Below are 14,833 nucleotides of genomic sequence, written 5' to 3' on the forward strand. Positions count from 1 at the left end.
CACAACATCTTTGTTTGTATGTGGTGCTGAGGATCAAACCCGAGCCGCACACATGCCAGGCAAGCACGCTACCACTTGAGCCACATCCCCAGACCAACCTCCCAATTTTAAAAACAGCCAGTCTTGTAGACTGTAATCCAAGCTCCTCCAATCAGAGTAAAGGCCAGTGCTGCCTTAGGTTAAAGATATCAGCAGGCTAAGTGGCCACACTTGCTAACCAGCTTCTGTAACATGGCCTCTGAGAGAAGTAAAAGTTGGCCTCACCCACCCACTCTGGAGCTCATGTTTTATTTCTTCCAGCATCCTGATGATAGGTAGTATCTAGCAATGAGCAGTGACTGCAGGCAAGGTCACAAGTGTTTCTAAGTCACTTTAGGGTCTTCTTTAAACTACTTCCAAAGTAGACAATAAAGCAATGTGGTGGTAGTTAATTTGCAGAAAATTTTTAAAAAAGAAAATAAAATAAAGGTAGCTAGTTGGAAAACATATTAAGAGAAAAGGATTTATGGGACTAACTCTTGACAGGGTTCATTGATGTTGATGTAAAGCCAGGAATTATGTTCAGAGGTGTCTCCATTTTTCTAGGAAGAAAAATTGCTTCAGTAGCACAGGTGCACTAAGGTAACTTCTTACTAGCTACTGACCCCAGTGCCCACATTAACATAGGATTGACTTGAAGATTAAGCTCCCATAAATAGGATGGCCACCATGACAGTTCTACAGAGGATCAAATAAAGTCAAAGACTCCACGACTTGAAGTGAAGGAGGAGTTGAACACTGGAGGAGAAGAGTACAGAGGTGAGCTCCAGTTCTCCTGGTGAACATCAAACAGTAATCAGTTTGGAGAAAGCATTATCTCTTTTGTTGTTCTCTGCTAAGTGATGGCCCACTCTCCCTCTGGAGAGTGCTTTCTACTTAATATTCATTTGCTTTTAACTTCATTTTCATCTCATTTTCACTTATAATATCATTCTTTTGCATGCTTTTGGTGTCTGACTTTAAATTTTATTTCTTCAAAATACAAGAAATGAGGTTTGGAGTTTCAGCTCCCTGCTTCCCTGTGACACTGGTATTTCTAACATCCCTTGAGATTGTTTCATTCCCCTTTCCTGTCCTTTCTGAATGACTCATACCTTTAACTCTGAGCACCAATCTGAAATTTTTCTGACCTGATCTCAAGAACCCTTCACAGTGCCTCAGTTTCTAGGGAGGCGCCAGCCCCATTGTTTCCTTTCATCCTTAATACAAGATGCTTGTTCTGACATGGGGGTTATTTCCAGTTTTTGTTTGTTTGTTGGTTAGTTTGCTTGTGGTACTGGGGATGGAACCAGGGTCTTACACACGTGTTAAGCAAGCACTCCACCACTGAGCTGCATCCTAATCCTTTTTGAGACAGGGACTCACTAAGCTGTGCAGGCTGTCCTTGAGCTTGTGATTCTCCCATCTCAGCCTCCAGAGTTGCTGAGATTATAGGTGTTGCCCCTGTGCCCAGGACGAGTAATATTCTTTTAGTGTTGGTTGCCACCCGCTAACAGAATTGCATGGCCAGCTAGTGGGTCACTGTCCTCCTTCACAGGGGACTTATGATACTATTTCATTCATTTCTTAAATGTTAACTACACAGACATCAGAGAAATTCAAGTGGGTACTGCTGAGAATTCTCACCTCCACAAAATCAGTGAGACAACTAGAAAAAAAAAAAAAAAAAAAACACCCAATCAGCTTTTTAAGAATTCTGGAAATTAGGAAAAAACACTACATTTTATTGGTGTGCATGAATTATACAGGATGGTCAGTTTCATAGGCGTGTATTTGTACCTACATGGAAACATAATTTGGGCAATCTCATCTCTACTATCTTCCCACTCCTTCCCATGCTACTTCCTCCTGATTCCTCCTCTACCCTAAATGTTTCCCTTAAATTCTCCCTCTTAAAATCTTAGCTTGATCATATCTACAGAGTCCTTCAGGACCACATAGAGGAACACAGAAAGTTTCATAAGAATTCTGGAAATTAACCTGTGGTGAAAGCAATCTGGGAACATTTTTTTAAGAAAAATGCTGGGGCTTTGTAAGTACAGTGTCTTCTGTAGAAGTTTGACTTGGCTCCTCCCTAATACCAACTCCAATCCTGTGGCAGCCTTGAAAACAACAAGGAGGTGGACTCCCTCTGTGGAGTTCCTGGAAAGCATACATCCTTAGCAAGGCTGGCTTTTTTTGACCTGTGTGTCAGCCCTAGAAAAAGAGGACAGTTAAGCTCCATGTCCCTTAAGTGCCCTTCTCTGTTCAAAAGAATGTAGCCATGTCAAGGCACTAATTAGAGAGCACAGCTGGAAGAGAATGTTCACAGTACACATTTTCTCAAATCCTGATTAGTGTAAGAAATATGTCATGTTTTTATAAATATGTCAAATAAACTCCATTGTCATATATAAGTAAAAAGAAAAAAATAAATATAAAAAAGCATAATAAGGGTGGCTAAGTTTGTTCAATGGAATTAAAGCCTGGCCTATAGGGTTCAGTGCCAGAAAGTGGTCAGCCACCTGGGTCAGCATCCTGATCTCTGGAGGCCTCTGCCTGAGTCTCTGAGCAGGTCATCCTCTTTTGTGGTCCGTCTCTCTTTTGGGTACTGCTGGATTCCTGTAGCTGTTCCGGGTTCCCTTACCCTTTGGTCCTATGCATTTGAGCTGCTTCTTCTAGTAACAACCCAGAGGAATTTCACAGAGGATGCACTGAGCCCAGAAAGTCAGACTCTAAAAGAATCTTTATTTTTCTTTTTTGCAGTGCTGGAACCTAGGGTGTTCAGCACACTAGTCAGTTTCTCTACCCCTGAGCCATGTTCCCAGCCTTTTTTCACATTTTACTTTGAGACAGGATCTATAAGTTGCTAAGGCTGGCCTTGACCATGCAGTCTTCCTATGTCAGCCTTCTGAGTTTGTGGGATTATAAGTGTGTGTCACAATGCCTAGAACAATGATTCTTTCTAAGGGTGAAGACCTGAGGAGACTTTTCAGAATGAGTGATATGTTATCTTGATTGGTAGATTCACAATCAAGGGCGGACATAAAGCTATTTCTTTATATTTAAACATTAACTCAACACACACAAATATTTAAAACATCTGCAAAGAAGGAGGGTCTAGGGTTCCACCCATGTCTTTAAGGCCCTCTCATTTCTCAGAGTTTTGGGCTGTTCAGATCATGTCCTGTCCTGTTTTGATCCCTAAGAGTGTGGACATGCTGGACAGTGGCTTTTGCCCCTGATGCTTCAAAAAATGGAAGCTCCTGGGGCTGCTTTGGGTCCATGACCACCATTGCTCCATGTGTGAAGACCAGAAGGCTGTTCTGCTGATTGTAGGGTGCACTGGACTCAGGTGGAAGTGGGAAGCCAGGGAGGATAGGCGCCTCTCAGCAGACTTTTCTCCCAGGGCTGGACCTGCTATCTCTCTGCATCAGGTTCCTGCTGTGTTTCTGGGAGGACCAGTACAGCATGCTGGAAGGGGTTCTGGTTTCCTTGTTCATCCTCCTGCACTCCGTATCCATGTCCAAGATGCAGGTGTGGACCAGGGGTAGACACTCAATTGTGGGACTCCTTGTCCTGGATGTCCTGGTGTCTGAGTTCATGGGGTGATTTCAGTCCCTGCTGAACATGATGTCTTTTGGTCATGCACTACAGCAGTCTCTTCAGTGCCTGGCCTCCTGCCAGTGTCCCCTTCTGTTCCCCCAGCACACTGGTATCAATATGGGCTTCCTACTTGTGACAGATAAGCCCTGACAGTGGCTATGTCCACCCTGCCTCCAGACCTCAATCCTTTCCCTCTGTCTTCCCAGGTGTCAGAGGAACGGGTCCTTCTCTTGCAGCTGGTCAGTGGTCTGCACTGCCCTCCCATCGAGGCCTTCTGGGAGGTAATACTGAACCATGTCTTGAAAGGTATGTGGCTAGGCGGAAGTCACTGTGAGCTCCCACTGCCCTCAGTTCCACTGCTCTCTGTTCCTCGGCCCTGGCTTTCAGGACATGAGGACCAGCCCAAGGCATTAGGGAGATGCTCACCTTCTTGCACCATCATGAGATTGACACACAGATCTGCAGTGGGCACTGGGTCCCAGAACCCCCTGCTCTCTGTTTCAGCAAGGACCATAGTGCCCCAAGTGTGGCTCCCCCTGTCATGTTGGTCTTGCCACTCTGATATTCTCATTAGGTGTGACAGAGTGGCTTGACCCCTAGGTGCTGAGCTGTCCTAGAATGCACACATCTACACCATTAACTACACCATGGTGCTGGGATTCGACAACCTCCTGGAGGACTTCCACAGGCAGGGTGCTGCCCTGGTCTTTTTGGGAAGGCATGGCCTGACCCCCTGCCTCTGAAATGTGTTCCTGACAGCCTAACTTTTATCTTCTTCCTGTCTTCCAGGACCCTCTCCCCTGCTGTCAGTATAGATCCATGTCTGCAGTCAGACTGTATTCAGTACTGGGGACATTGGGCTCCAGAGCCATGCTCATGGCTCATGGTTGTCATGTTCTTGGTGGTATGGGCACAGAACTCCTCCTGGTAGTCTTTTGAGATTATTCACATAGAGATCTCTCCCCTGACAGCAGATCCCTGGAGGCTGTCCTCCCTCCACCTACCTATGTGGAGACGAAATGGCCCTCTCCAGACACTAGGGCTTATCCATCCCAGCGACCCACTCTGTGGGTTGGGGGCAGGAGGGCCTGTGCCCTTAACTGGAGCATATCTGTCCACAGGCACCAGTGCTCCATGCTCTACTGGCTGCTGACCTAAAGGGATTTCAGTACTTCTTCATCCTGGGGGAGGCAGGTGGATACAGGGGACATTCTCTAGTAAAAATATTCACATTTCTGAGAACATTTTTTTCTCATGGTTAGCTACTGTTAATCAAGTTCTTGTTTAGGTGCAGAAAGTGATAAGTGCTATTTCATGTTGTTAAAGACTAAATGGACAACCTACCAACATAACCTTTTAACATAATTAAAGCAAACAAACTTGACATTCACATTGTGCATTAAGAGAAAGAGCAGACAATGAGAGGATCACAGAATGAGAAGGTATATGATATTTTAAAAATATTTATTTTTTAGGAGTAGTTGGACACAAGACTTTTATTTTATTTATTTATTTTATGTGTTGCTGAGGATCCAACCCAGGGCCCTGAACATGCTAGATGAGCACTCTACTGCTAAGCCACAACCCCAGCCTGAGAAAGCATATGATTGAATTGCATTTTTATTATATATTAGCAGATATGAATGCCAAATAGTTGTGGCATTCTGGTGTTTTCTAGTCATTGGGAAATAGTAGGTGACATGGGGGACAGAGGTAGTACTTCTGATCATAATGTAAACAGTCACACTCTTCATTTTTATTAATGAATTGGTTATGACACTTTTCATGTCTTATGTCAGAACCTGAAATATAATATAATCACATCCAATAAGAACCACATCTTATTTCCAATTATTTGTGATATATGGCACAGTATTTTGTTTGCTCCTTTTCACCCTATTGTTAGAAGCCACAAACAATTCAAGTAAAAGAAGGTATTAAGTTTCTACTATGTGCCAGGTCTAAGCTAAGGAAATGATATATACAAGGAGGTTTAGACATGGTCTCTGATCTTGAATACCACACAATACACTGAAGGTCATGTATTCAAAAATTGATCATTTAAATATCGATGTGGATACCTCCCATACACTAATGTTGTCAATTCCAAAATAAAAGATAGAAGATAACTTGCTGCAATAATCTAAAAATAAGTCAGTATAATCTCATAGGGCAGAATTCCACATCAGAGAGTTAGATCAACCTCAGAGTTTAGACTAGATAGAAGAAAATTCTAACACACATTCTACCAGTTTTCACACTTGTTTCTTCTTTCATGTGTACTTTGGTATTCACATTATCTTCAATCTCTAAATAAAGTTGAAATGGGAAAAAAAGAGAAAAAATAAAAATAAGCAAGCTTTTTAATTTATGAGACCAGAAAGTGAAAGACTATTATTAAATGAACTTGATAGTGAACTCCCATCTGAGAATCCCTGTTAGGCTAGACAAAAGTATCAAGAAAGATTGTTTACAGTAGCCCAAACACAAATGGGTGTGCATGCATTTGTGTGTGTGTGTGTGTGTGTATGTGTGTGTGTGTTCATTATGAAGACAAAAATCAGATATCTCCCAATGAGTATGTTGCAAGCCACATACGTACATAGGGCTGTGACAGGCAGCTTCCTCTTCTGTTTCCTAAGTGCCTTTTGAGTAAATTTTTTTGTTCAATAATTTACTATATGGGAGAAAATTGCTAGAGTTTTTCTTTTCTTTCTCTGGAGGAAAAAAAAAACTCCTCATAGAATTACATTTCCTTCAGGATCCCCATTGGTAGTCTACAGTGAAGACCTGTAGTAAAGAAAAAGTGTAGAAGAACAGTTTATATGAATGATGTTGAACAAGATGTACTGTGGAGTTGGGAGTCATTGGTTGCTGCTAGCATTTGCTAGTCATTGGAGGCCCTGCTACTGTTTGAGGAGACAGCTGCCATCACTCGGGCACTCTGTCAGCTCTGGGCATGGTGTGAATCTCTCATGCTATCTCTGTGCTGTGAAAGACACTATTGTGTCACTAGGGCAGACCTAGGAGGGAGAGAGGCACGTCTAAATTCAGCAGTATAAAAAATAAGTTTGTATTTGGTGCCACAGACCAAGAAATAATAGTTTAATATCAATCATCAGAAATAATTGCAAGACAACTAGATGTTCATACACAGAAGATATTTTGTCCATTATGAGGCAAATGTATCAGCACCCTAACACTTACTCACTAAAATTTGAATAAGCATCATATCTCCAAGAGCAAATAACTTTAAGCTGAGGTGTTTGTCAAAATGAAATTGGATTGACCTTCAAGTGCTTTGTACTTCTAGGGTAGCAACTACAGAACAGCCTCATGTAGGGCTTCATTATCATAATTAGGAGATTTCTCTTCTATCACTGTCTTGATGAGTTAGTTTTCATCAATGAAATAGATATAAACCTTCTGCATGAAATACATATGTATTCTCCCATCATCATACCTGAGATTTTAGAATCCCAAAGATCATCTATCTCTTGATCCCAAGGCTTGCACATTGCAGAATCACTAGAGGGCATAGACCTTTCAAAAGACAGTTCCCTTTGCCTTACTTCTTCAATAAGTAGTTATATGTGTTTACTGTCATTGCCATAGCAACATTCAAAAAATATGGTGGTTTAAATAACAAACAATAATAATGTCTCACAGTTTCAGAGGCTATGAATCACAAATCAAGGTGTTGGCAGAACCATGTATCTATGAAGCCTCAGGGGAATACTTCCTTATCTCCTCCTAGTTTCTGGTGCTTTCAGCAATCTTTGACACTACATTACTTCAGTCTCTGCTTTCTCTTCACATCACTTTTCTCTCGGGTCATCTGTGTGTCTGTCTCTTGTACTCTTCTTATAGGGACGCCAGGTATATTGGATCAATGGCCAACTCTATTCCAAGATGACCTCAGCTTAGCTAATTATGACTGCCAAGATCCTATTTCCAAAAAAAAATATAATTGAGATAGAACCTAAACATACTTTTGGGTGGGGAGTAAAAATTTACTCAATATCATTGGCACTAGGGTGAGAATCACTTAGGTGATTTGGTGATGGCCACATTGAGAACCACTCATAAATCATTCCAATTTCCCTGGAAAGTAGATATATCCAGGGAATTTTGGTTGATCGGGTCAGAATATAGATGAGTGATCTATGTAAAACACAATCCTCTAGAGTCCCAAATTATTCATTATGATAATCATGAAGCTTCCTTGATCTTGAATGAGAATCACTTGATATTCTTCAATTTAATCAAAACCTCTATATGAAGTGTATTTATTTTGAAACCAATTACCTAACTTTAACCTAAGAGTTTCAAATTTAAAAAATTCTAGCAGCAGTACTATTCAGTTATTCAAGCAAGACTAAATAGGTTTGATGCATTTGCAACTGCAAAGAAGCACACAAATGCATAAACATTCACATTTACCTATGAAAGTAAAATATATTACTCAGTGTGGTCTCTCAGATGTGTAGCTATTATTCAGAGTAATGCAAATTTAAGGGTAAATGTGACTTATTTTTCTAAAAAAGCACTTACAGATGTGTAATTATATGTCTGCAAAAATCAAATGTTCAAATAAATGTACAATAACCTAGTCCACTTCCTGACACATGTGCCTCTCAAATTTCTTTTCAGCTATGTACAGGGAGTCATTAAGGCTTGTCAGGTATTAATGGAATGAATTTATAAATAAGGTTTATACTTCAGAGGGGAAGAACATAAAAATGTTTCTTGTACAAACAGAATTATATGCAATCACTGTCATGGAAAAGGGCAAAATTTGGGTGAGATTGTCCCAAAATGGGTATCAAGAGACATTGGAATATGTAATAAATAGGGACATACTGGCATCAGTCCCATAACATGCAGAGATTCTATTAGCTTCTATAAAAGAATTAAAAAGCAAAATTGAGATCGGTGTTGGGTGATATTTAACTAAAGATCTTAAATCAGAAAACAATTGCACCTTCTGTTCTATTCCCTATAAATTAAGGAGATATCAGTTACTTTCCTTATTATAGGGTGAGTATCCCTAATCTGAAAATCTTGAAATGTTTTAAAATCCAAAACTGTTTGAGCACTGACATGAACTTTGAGAGGAAAATTTCACATTTGGTCTATGCAATGGCTCATATTTAAAACACTGGTAAACTTAAAATCTTGTATACAATCACCTTCAGACTATGTGCATAAGGGCATAAAATGTATATGAAATATAAATGGTTTTGTATTATTGTTATATTTATACAAGTGTATCAAAATCAAAAAAAAATCCAAAATCTAAAATATTTGGTCCCAAGCATTTTGGATAGAGGACACTCAATCTGATATATATATATATATATATATATATATATATATATATATATATATATATATATATAAAGTTGGAAACATCTTCCTCCAAATGTCTTGATTTTGATCAATATATATATATATATATATATATATATATATATATATATATATATTTGGAGGAAGATGTTTTGTTTCCAACTTTAGACAGAATTGAGAGTAATATGAGTCTTAAAGCAAAAATGCCTTCATTTTCATGGACTGTCTCCAGGTCATCTGTAACACAAAAGGAAAAGTGGAATCCATCATAGTACATTTCTGTCAACACAATCTGATCAGTGGGGATCTTTGTTTCCATAGATATTGCTTCCTGAAGTCTGGAAACAGTCCCAAACAGAGGCACAGCCACAGCAATCCTCATGCAATGAGGACGTTTTCCTTGATACACTACAGTGAAATAGGTCTTGTGTGCGTTAGAGGAATTGGCAAAGAAATGCAGAGGAAAGGATCCAAAGTGTTGCTCTGTTTCTGACAATGAGGACATGTCAAAGAAGATCTGTACTGGGCTTGAAAAAGTTCTTGTACAAAAGTGCTACACACAGGAGAAGATGGTCCCACGGGCATGACATCAATCTCTGATGGAGGCTTCAGAGGAGCCCCCCCCCTCCCCCCGTTTTCCAGCAGGATTGAGGTCTTTATGAACAGGTACAAAAGCCACAGCAGAGACTCCTGGGCATCATGCTGGGATTCCCCCATCCTGAAGTCCATTCTTTGACACAGTACTCTTGAAGTCGCAACTGTAATGCGGGGTGTACTCTAGAATCCAGAGGGCCCACACAGGTGCGCCAGCGGCTAGGTGATCTCGCCCTGGCTCCTTTGCGCTGGGTCCTGAGGGCTGCTCAGGTCAGGGAGGGCTCCGGCCGCCCTCCCCCCAGCGCAGGTGCTCGGGAAGAGCTGGGTGTTGCTGAGGCGCTGCAGCGCGGTGTTCAGAGCAGGCTTTGCATGGTTGCGGAGCCCCCCACTCCTGGCACCGGCTCTGGGCGCAAGCGGGTCGGCGGGCCAGGCGGGCAGGGAGGCCGCGTGGGCGCAGTTGGGGCGGGAAGCAGCTGCTGCGCAGGCCACCACTGTCCATCGGCGACCTCAGAGGGAAGGTGCGAGAGCAAGGACAGCGTCTTGAGCACGTTGCTCAGAAGCTGCCCACTGATCGCGCTGAAGAGTGCGAGGAGGGGCGTCTGCCGCCGCCTCCCACCGGCCGCTCCAGAACAGCCGCTTTTTAGGGAGCGCCTCTCCTTCCCGCCCACTGCCGCAACCGGAGGCCCGGCCTGGAACACTACCCTGGACATGGCGGCAGCCTTGGACGCTCCTGACAGCCCGGGACCCGCCAAGGCCACCAGCGCATCCCGAAGAAGCCCTCACCGGCCTGGGGGCTCCACGCCCCACACACCCCAGAGGCAGCCGAGCCAGGAAACGAACTATTTCAGGATTTTTCAGTTAGGAACATCTGACTAACACACCTGTATCATGCGACTTCCATTGTGGAACAATGTTATGTGAATCCATTTGTGCCACACACTGGACTCACTGTGGAGACAGCAAGAAGGAATGAATGATCTTCACTGTAGGGTGAGTGTGAAGCTAATGGCAAAGCTATGCATGGGGAGACAAAATATAAGCCAAACTGATGATCAAAGTCAAACTTCAAGTGGACCCAGCATGGAGGAGAAAACTTACTGACAGAGGAATCCCATCAAATGTGAATGACATGTGGCATAGTGGGATGTTTGAGATGAACTCCAGGCAGCAGGGAACAACGTCATGGCAAGATGAACTGGGAAAATATAGACACAATGCCATTTCATTTTCTATAAATCCAGATGTGCAAATTTAAAGTAACAAAGTTTAAGAGGTATTAATAAATTATTACTTTATGTACAAAATTTGAAAAGTGAAAAATATCCTAAATGTAAAAAATATTAACTTTAACCTTGTTAACAGTTTCTACAATTTCATATGACCACTTTAGCAGATTCAGAGAACTTTCTCCCTTCCTTTGTCAAAGTTTGTCTTCAAACTTCTATGAATGCATTTGATGACTTCCATTCCATAATTTTAGAATGCATGATTATCTTAGTCCATTTTCTGTTGCTATTACTGAATACCACAGACAAAGTAATTTATAAAGAGTAAAGTTTTTTGTTTTGTTTTTGTTTTGTTTTGTTTTTTCCCAGCTCATGTTTCTTGGAATCCAACGATGAGGTGCTGCAAATGGAAATGTTCTTCTTTTTGTTGAATCCTCTTTGTAGATTCTCAAAGTGGTGTAGGGCATCACAGGGTGAGGCAGAATGTACCAGTTCAGGGTTCTCTGCCTCTTTTTTGTTAAAAGCAGAGTCCCATTTGTTACAGTTCTACTCCTATTACCTCATTTAAACTAATTACCTCCCAAATCCCATACAAGAATTAAATTTCTATCCTTTCAATAACTCACAATGGGGAATAAATTTCAACATAAATTTTGGTGAGATATATGAACCATAACCATGACTCTACAAATTATTTCCCTGTACACTATAAAAATATAACATCTTCATTAAATAGTGCTACTAGGGCTCAGGCTAATGCCGGAGGTAATGTTTCAAAAATCTGAAACTTAGAAACAGGATTTAAATGCAATAAAATAACAGGAAGAAGTTCACCAATCCACTATCACATGTTCTTCTGAAGATTTAGGAAAATATCTGATATGAACTAATAACAGAGTTTCTGGGCAGAGGCATGTGGAGTGAAATGTGTTCCTCCAAGGTGAATCCACTGTTACATACTGCTGTGACATCTATACAGTTTAGATTTATTCACATGGAAGAAATGTTATTAAATAATGAAACTTCTGAATGATGTAGGCCTTTGGGGCACTTGTGTAAGAGGCAACTCCCTGATGTTGATGGGAAGCACATAATTCCAAGCTGCAGATAATTGACTGCAGAAAAAAGAGAAAATCATGAGACTGTAGAAGTTACATGAAGCCCATTGAATTCAGCCTTTGAGTGAGGGAGGGATTATGGCAGTTTTTAAAATAGCATGGCACATACAGATTTCCGTTTCAGAGAGATCATTATAACAACAGTGTAGGGGAGGAAAGACTTCAGGCTTTATATCCTGATGGGGACCTGATTTATGATTAGGTCAGAAGATGGGACCTGTCAGCAGTTTCAGTTTGGGGAAAGAGAACACAATTTCAAAAATATTAACCTTGTCATTCAACAAATAGTTTGTGAACAATTAATAGGATCCAACAACCATCCTGTGCCTTAAGATGTAAAATCCAAAGCACTTGGGTCTTGAATGGATGTATTTGTTGAGTAGAGTTCATAGCAATCTGCTAGCAGAAGGGAAGAAAGGGGGAAGCTCCTTTTGCCTCTGCAGTTTTACAAAGCCAATTCAAGAAGATGGATTTTGAATTTGGTCACAAATGAAGAGTCAATTTTGAGAGGCAAACATAGAAGAAAAAGGATGAAACTGGCCCAGCAGACAAACAAAATTGTCTAAGGCCTGGTGCTCCAGGTCAGAGCCTATGAAGCCAGCTTATCTAATTCAGCACTGGAGTCCACTGGTGGTAATGGAAGATTCAGATCATGTCAAAGAATATGCTGGGAAAACCTTTGCAGAACAAGATAAATCCTTTGAGTTTTATCCTGAATACAATGAATGGACACTGGAACATTTCACAAGATAATTTAAAAATGAGATGAAGAATATGTACTATAGGGGGAATCTAGTCTTATGATTCTACCAAAGAATTTTAATGATTTAATGATTTAATTTTAATGAGAGCATGGATTACTAAAAACATCCATATCTATGTTGCCTAATGCTTTCAAATTTCAATCCTAATGGTGACTATATATTTGTTTCTTCCTAAGATTATATATTCAACCACCCCACTGTTGAAAATATCCCTAATCCTATCACTCACTTTATACTTTGCCCGATCTCCTATCATCTATATTGATATCTATTTTCCTGCATAGTTTCCCAAGTCCACTCTTGTGACTGACTCTTCCTGTGTGCTGATATTCACATTCACTCTCTAACAGACACCTTATTGTAAAAGGACTTTTTGTTCAAATCCTAAACTCACTCTTCATCCTAAACCTACACTGCAATCCTAACTACTATCCCTATTTCAATGAATGTTCTCTTCTACATTCAAAAATCCGAGGTAAAAGATCCTATGCCATTGTATATTGATTTATATGATATACCTGTGCAGAACTTAATTAAAAACTATGTATCCAAATCAAGGGCCCAATGCCTTTCTGTGTTTTAGATCTTACCTAGTTTTCTGTTTTTGTACTTACATTTCACCTGTACATTCTGATAAAGATCCCTTTTTCTCAATACCAGTATTCTCATCCAGCAGGATGACTTCTAGCAGAAATTGAACATGATATTAACCCTAAGCATACTCTGTTTCCAATCTAATTTCATGTAAGAGCAAGCATAGAGTTGATCTTGCAATACAGGTATGTAGGGGTCCTACACCTGTTGAGAACCTCAAAGGTAGATGTAGAAATGATACCTGGAGAAGATGTAGGCAGCTATGTAGGATCTGAGAGGCCTAAAGTTATCTTCCATGGCAAACAACCCGGTCAGGATGAAGGGATGTGTCTGAATCAGCCTCTCTATTCTCAATAAAGACAATATGGACCAAACCAGGCCTATGGGGATAGTTGATGCTGGGGGGCTTATGGTATAAATACATTTCTAACTTGTGAAAATGAAACAGGAGGATGAGGCAGCCTCCATCTCATGGGACTCTTGGAAACCACTGTCAAAACAAAGTGGTTGCCAAGGCAGTGACCTCATTTATTTCCTTGAAGGAAGTGACCTCACCTCACTTTCTTGGTGATGGAACCCTCTACTTGAGATACAGGTAGTGAGGCACCCAGAGCCAGTCCCAGTCCCTGTGGGCTCACTTGTTTGGATTTACCAAGGACAGAGTCATTTTTTTCTTGGCACCTACTGATGTGAGGATGGCCAAATACCAGGAAAGCTCTGAAGAGGGGCCTTTCCTGAGAAGGAAGGTACTGGCTCATCTCTGGCTCCGGACAACTTCACAGAGTTGGCCAGGGAGACCAGAGCTGATACAGGACAGGCCACTCTTGGGGAACATAGTGTCACCCACTAGTCAGAGGACACTTTGGATAGATGCAGACTAACTCCAGGGTGGTGTATGTGTGTCTTTGTGGGTGTGTGTTTGAATTTGTGGTTTTGTCTCATATTCTGAGAATATGGAGAAAATACAGTTTGTTCGATTTGGAGTGGACTGTTTACTAGTGAGTCCCTTTGCTAAAGGTGAGTGTTTCTATGTCAATGGATCCCACTTTGTGTGTAGTCAAAGACAATAAAAAAAGAATGCATCATTGGATGTGTCCTGTCTAATAGAAAGCTTCCCAGCACTCCTCCTGGTGAATATATGAATGGATTGCTGTTTGCCTTGCAAATAAGCAACACCTACTATGTTCCTAAGTTTCTGTATTCTTCCTAAATTTTGGCCACTCTCCAGAAGGGACTTGTGGTTTTGTGTCCAAGATATGTACCACCTTCAAGCTCTGTGACATAGCCATGTACTGGATTGCTGAATGGAATGCCAAGCATCTCATAAAACTCAGAAATCACTGTGACAGGTAAGACTCTCAGTGGAGAAACCCTGCTTGGCTAGATAACAACCCCATAGCATGATTGGGAGCTGTCAGTGCCATAGTGTTCATCTTGTGGAAACATCTGTCCCCAGGCTTTTTTCTTACCTATTGATCTGTTCCCCTGAATATCAGGAAGGTCTTTGCCTCAGGCCAGCCCTTTAAGAAGCCTTCAGAATATAGTTTCAAAATGGAAATTA

General features: G+C 41.1%; 1 protein-coding gene across 1 annotated transcript in view; it reads left to right on the forward strand.

Moving 5' to 3' along the window:
• LOC143410733 (zinc finger and BTB domain-containing protein 41-like) overlaps nucleotides 1-3,572 on the forward strand; it is a 39,121-nt gene extending 35,549 nt beyond the window's left edge. The window contains 2 exon segments of the mRNA XM_076871490.1: nucleotides 699-798; nucleotides 3,358-3,572. Of these exon segments, the coding sequence (XP_076727605.1) occupies nucleotides 699-798; nucleotides 3,358-3,572 (315 nt within the window).
• The last annotated feature ends 11,261 nt before the right edge of the window (nucleotides 3,573-14,833 follow it).

This window comes from Callospermophilus lateralis, chromosome 11, assembly GCF_048772815.1.
Source record: "Callospermophilus lateralis isolate mCalLat2 chromosome 11, mCalLat2.hap1, whole genome shotgun sequence".
In the NCBI taxonomy this organism is placed as follows: domain Eukaryota; kingdom Metazoa; phylum Chordata; class Mammalia; order Rodentia; family Sciuridae; genus Callospermophilus; species Callospermophilus lateralis.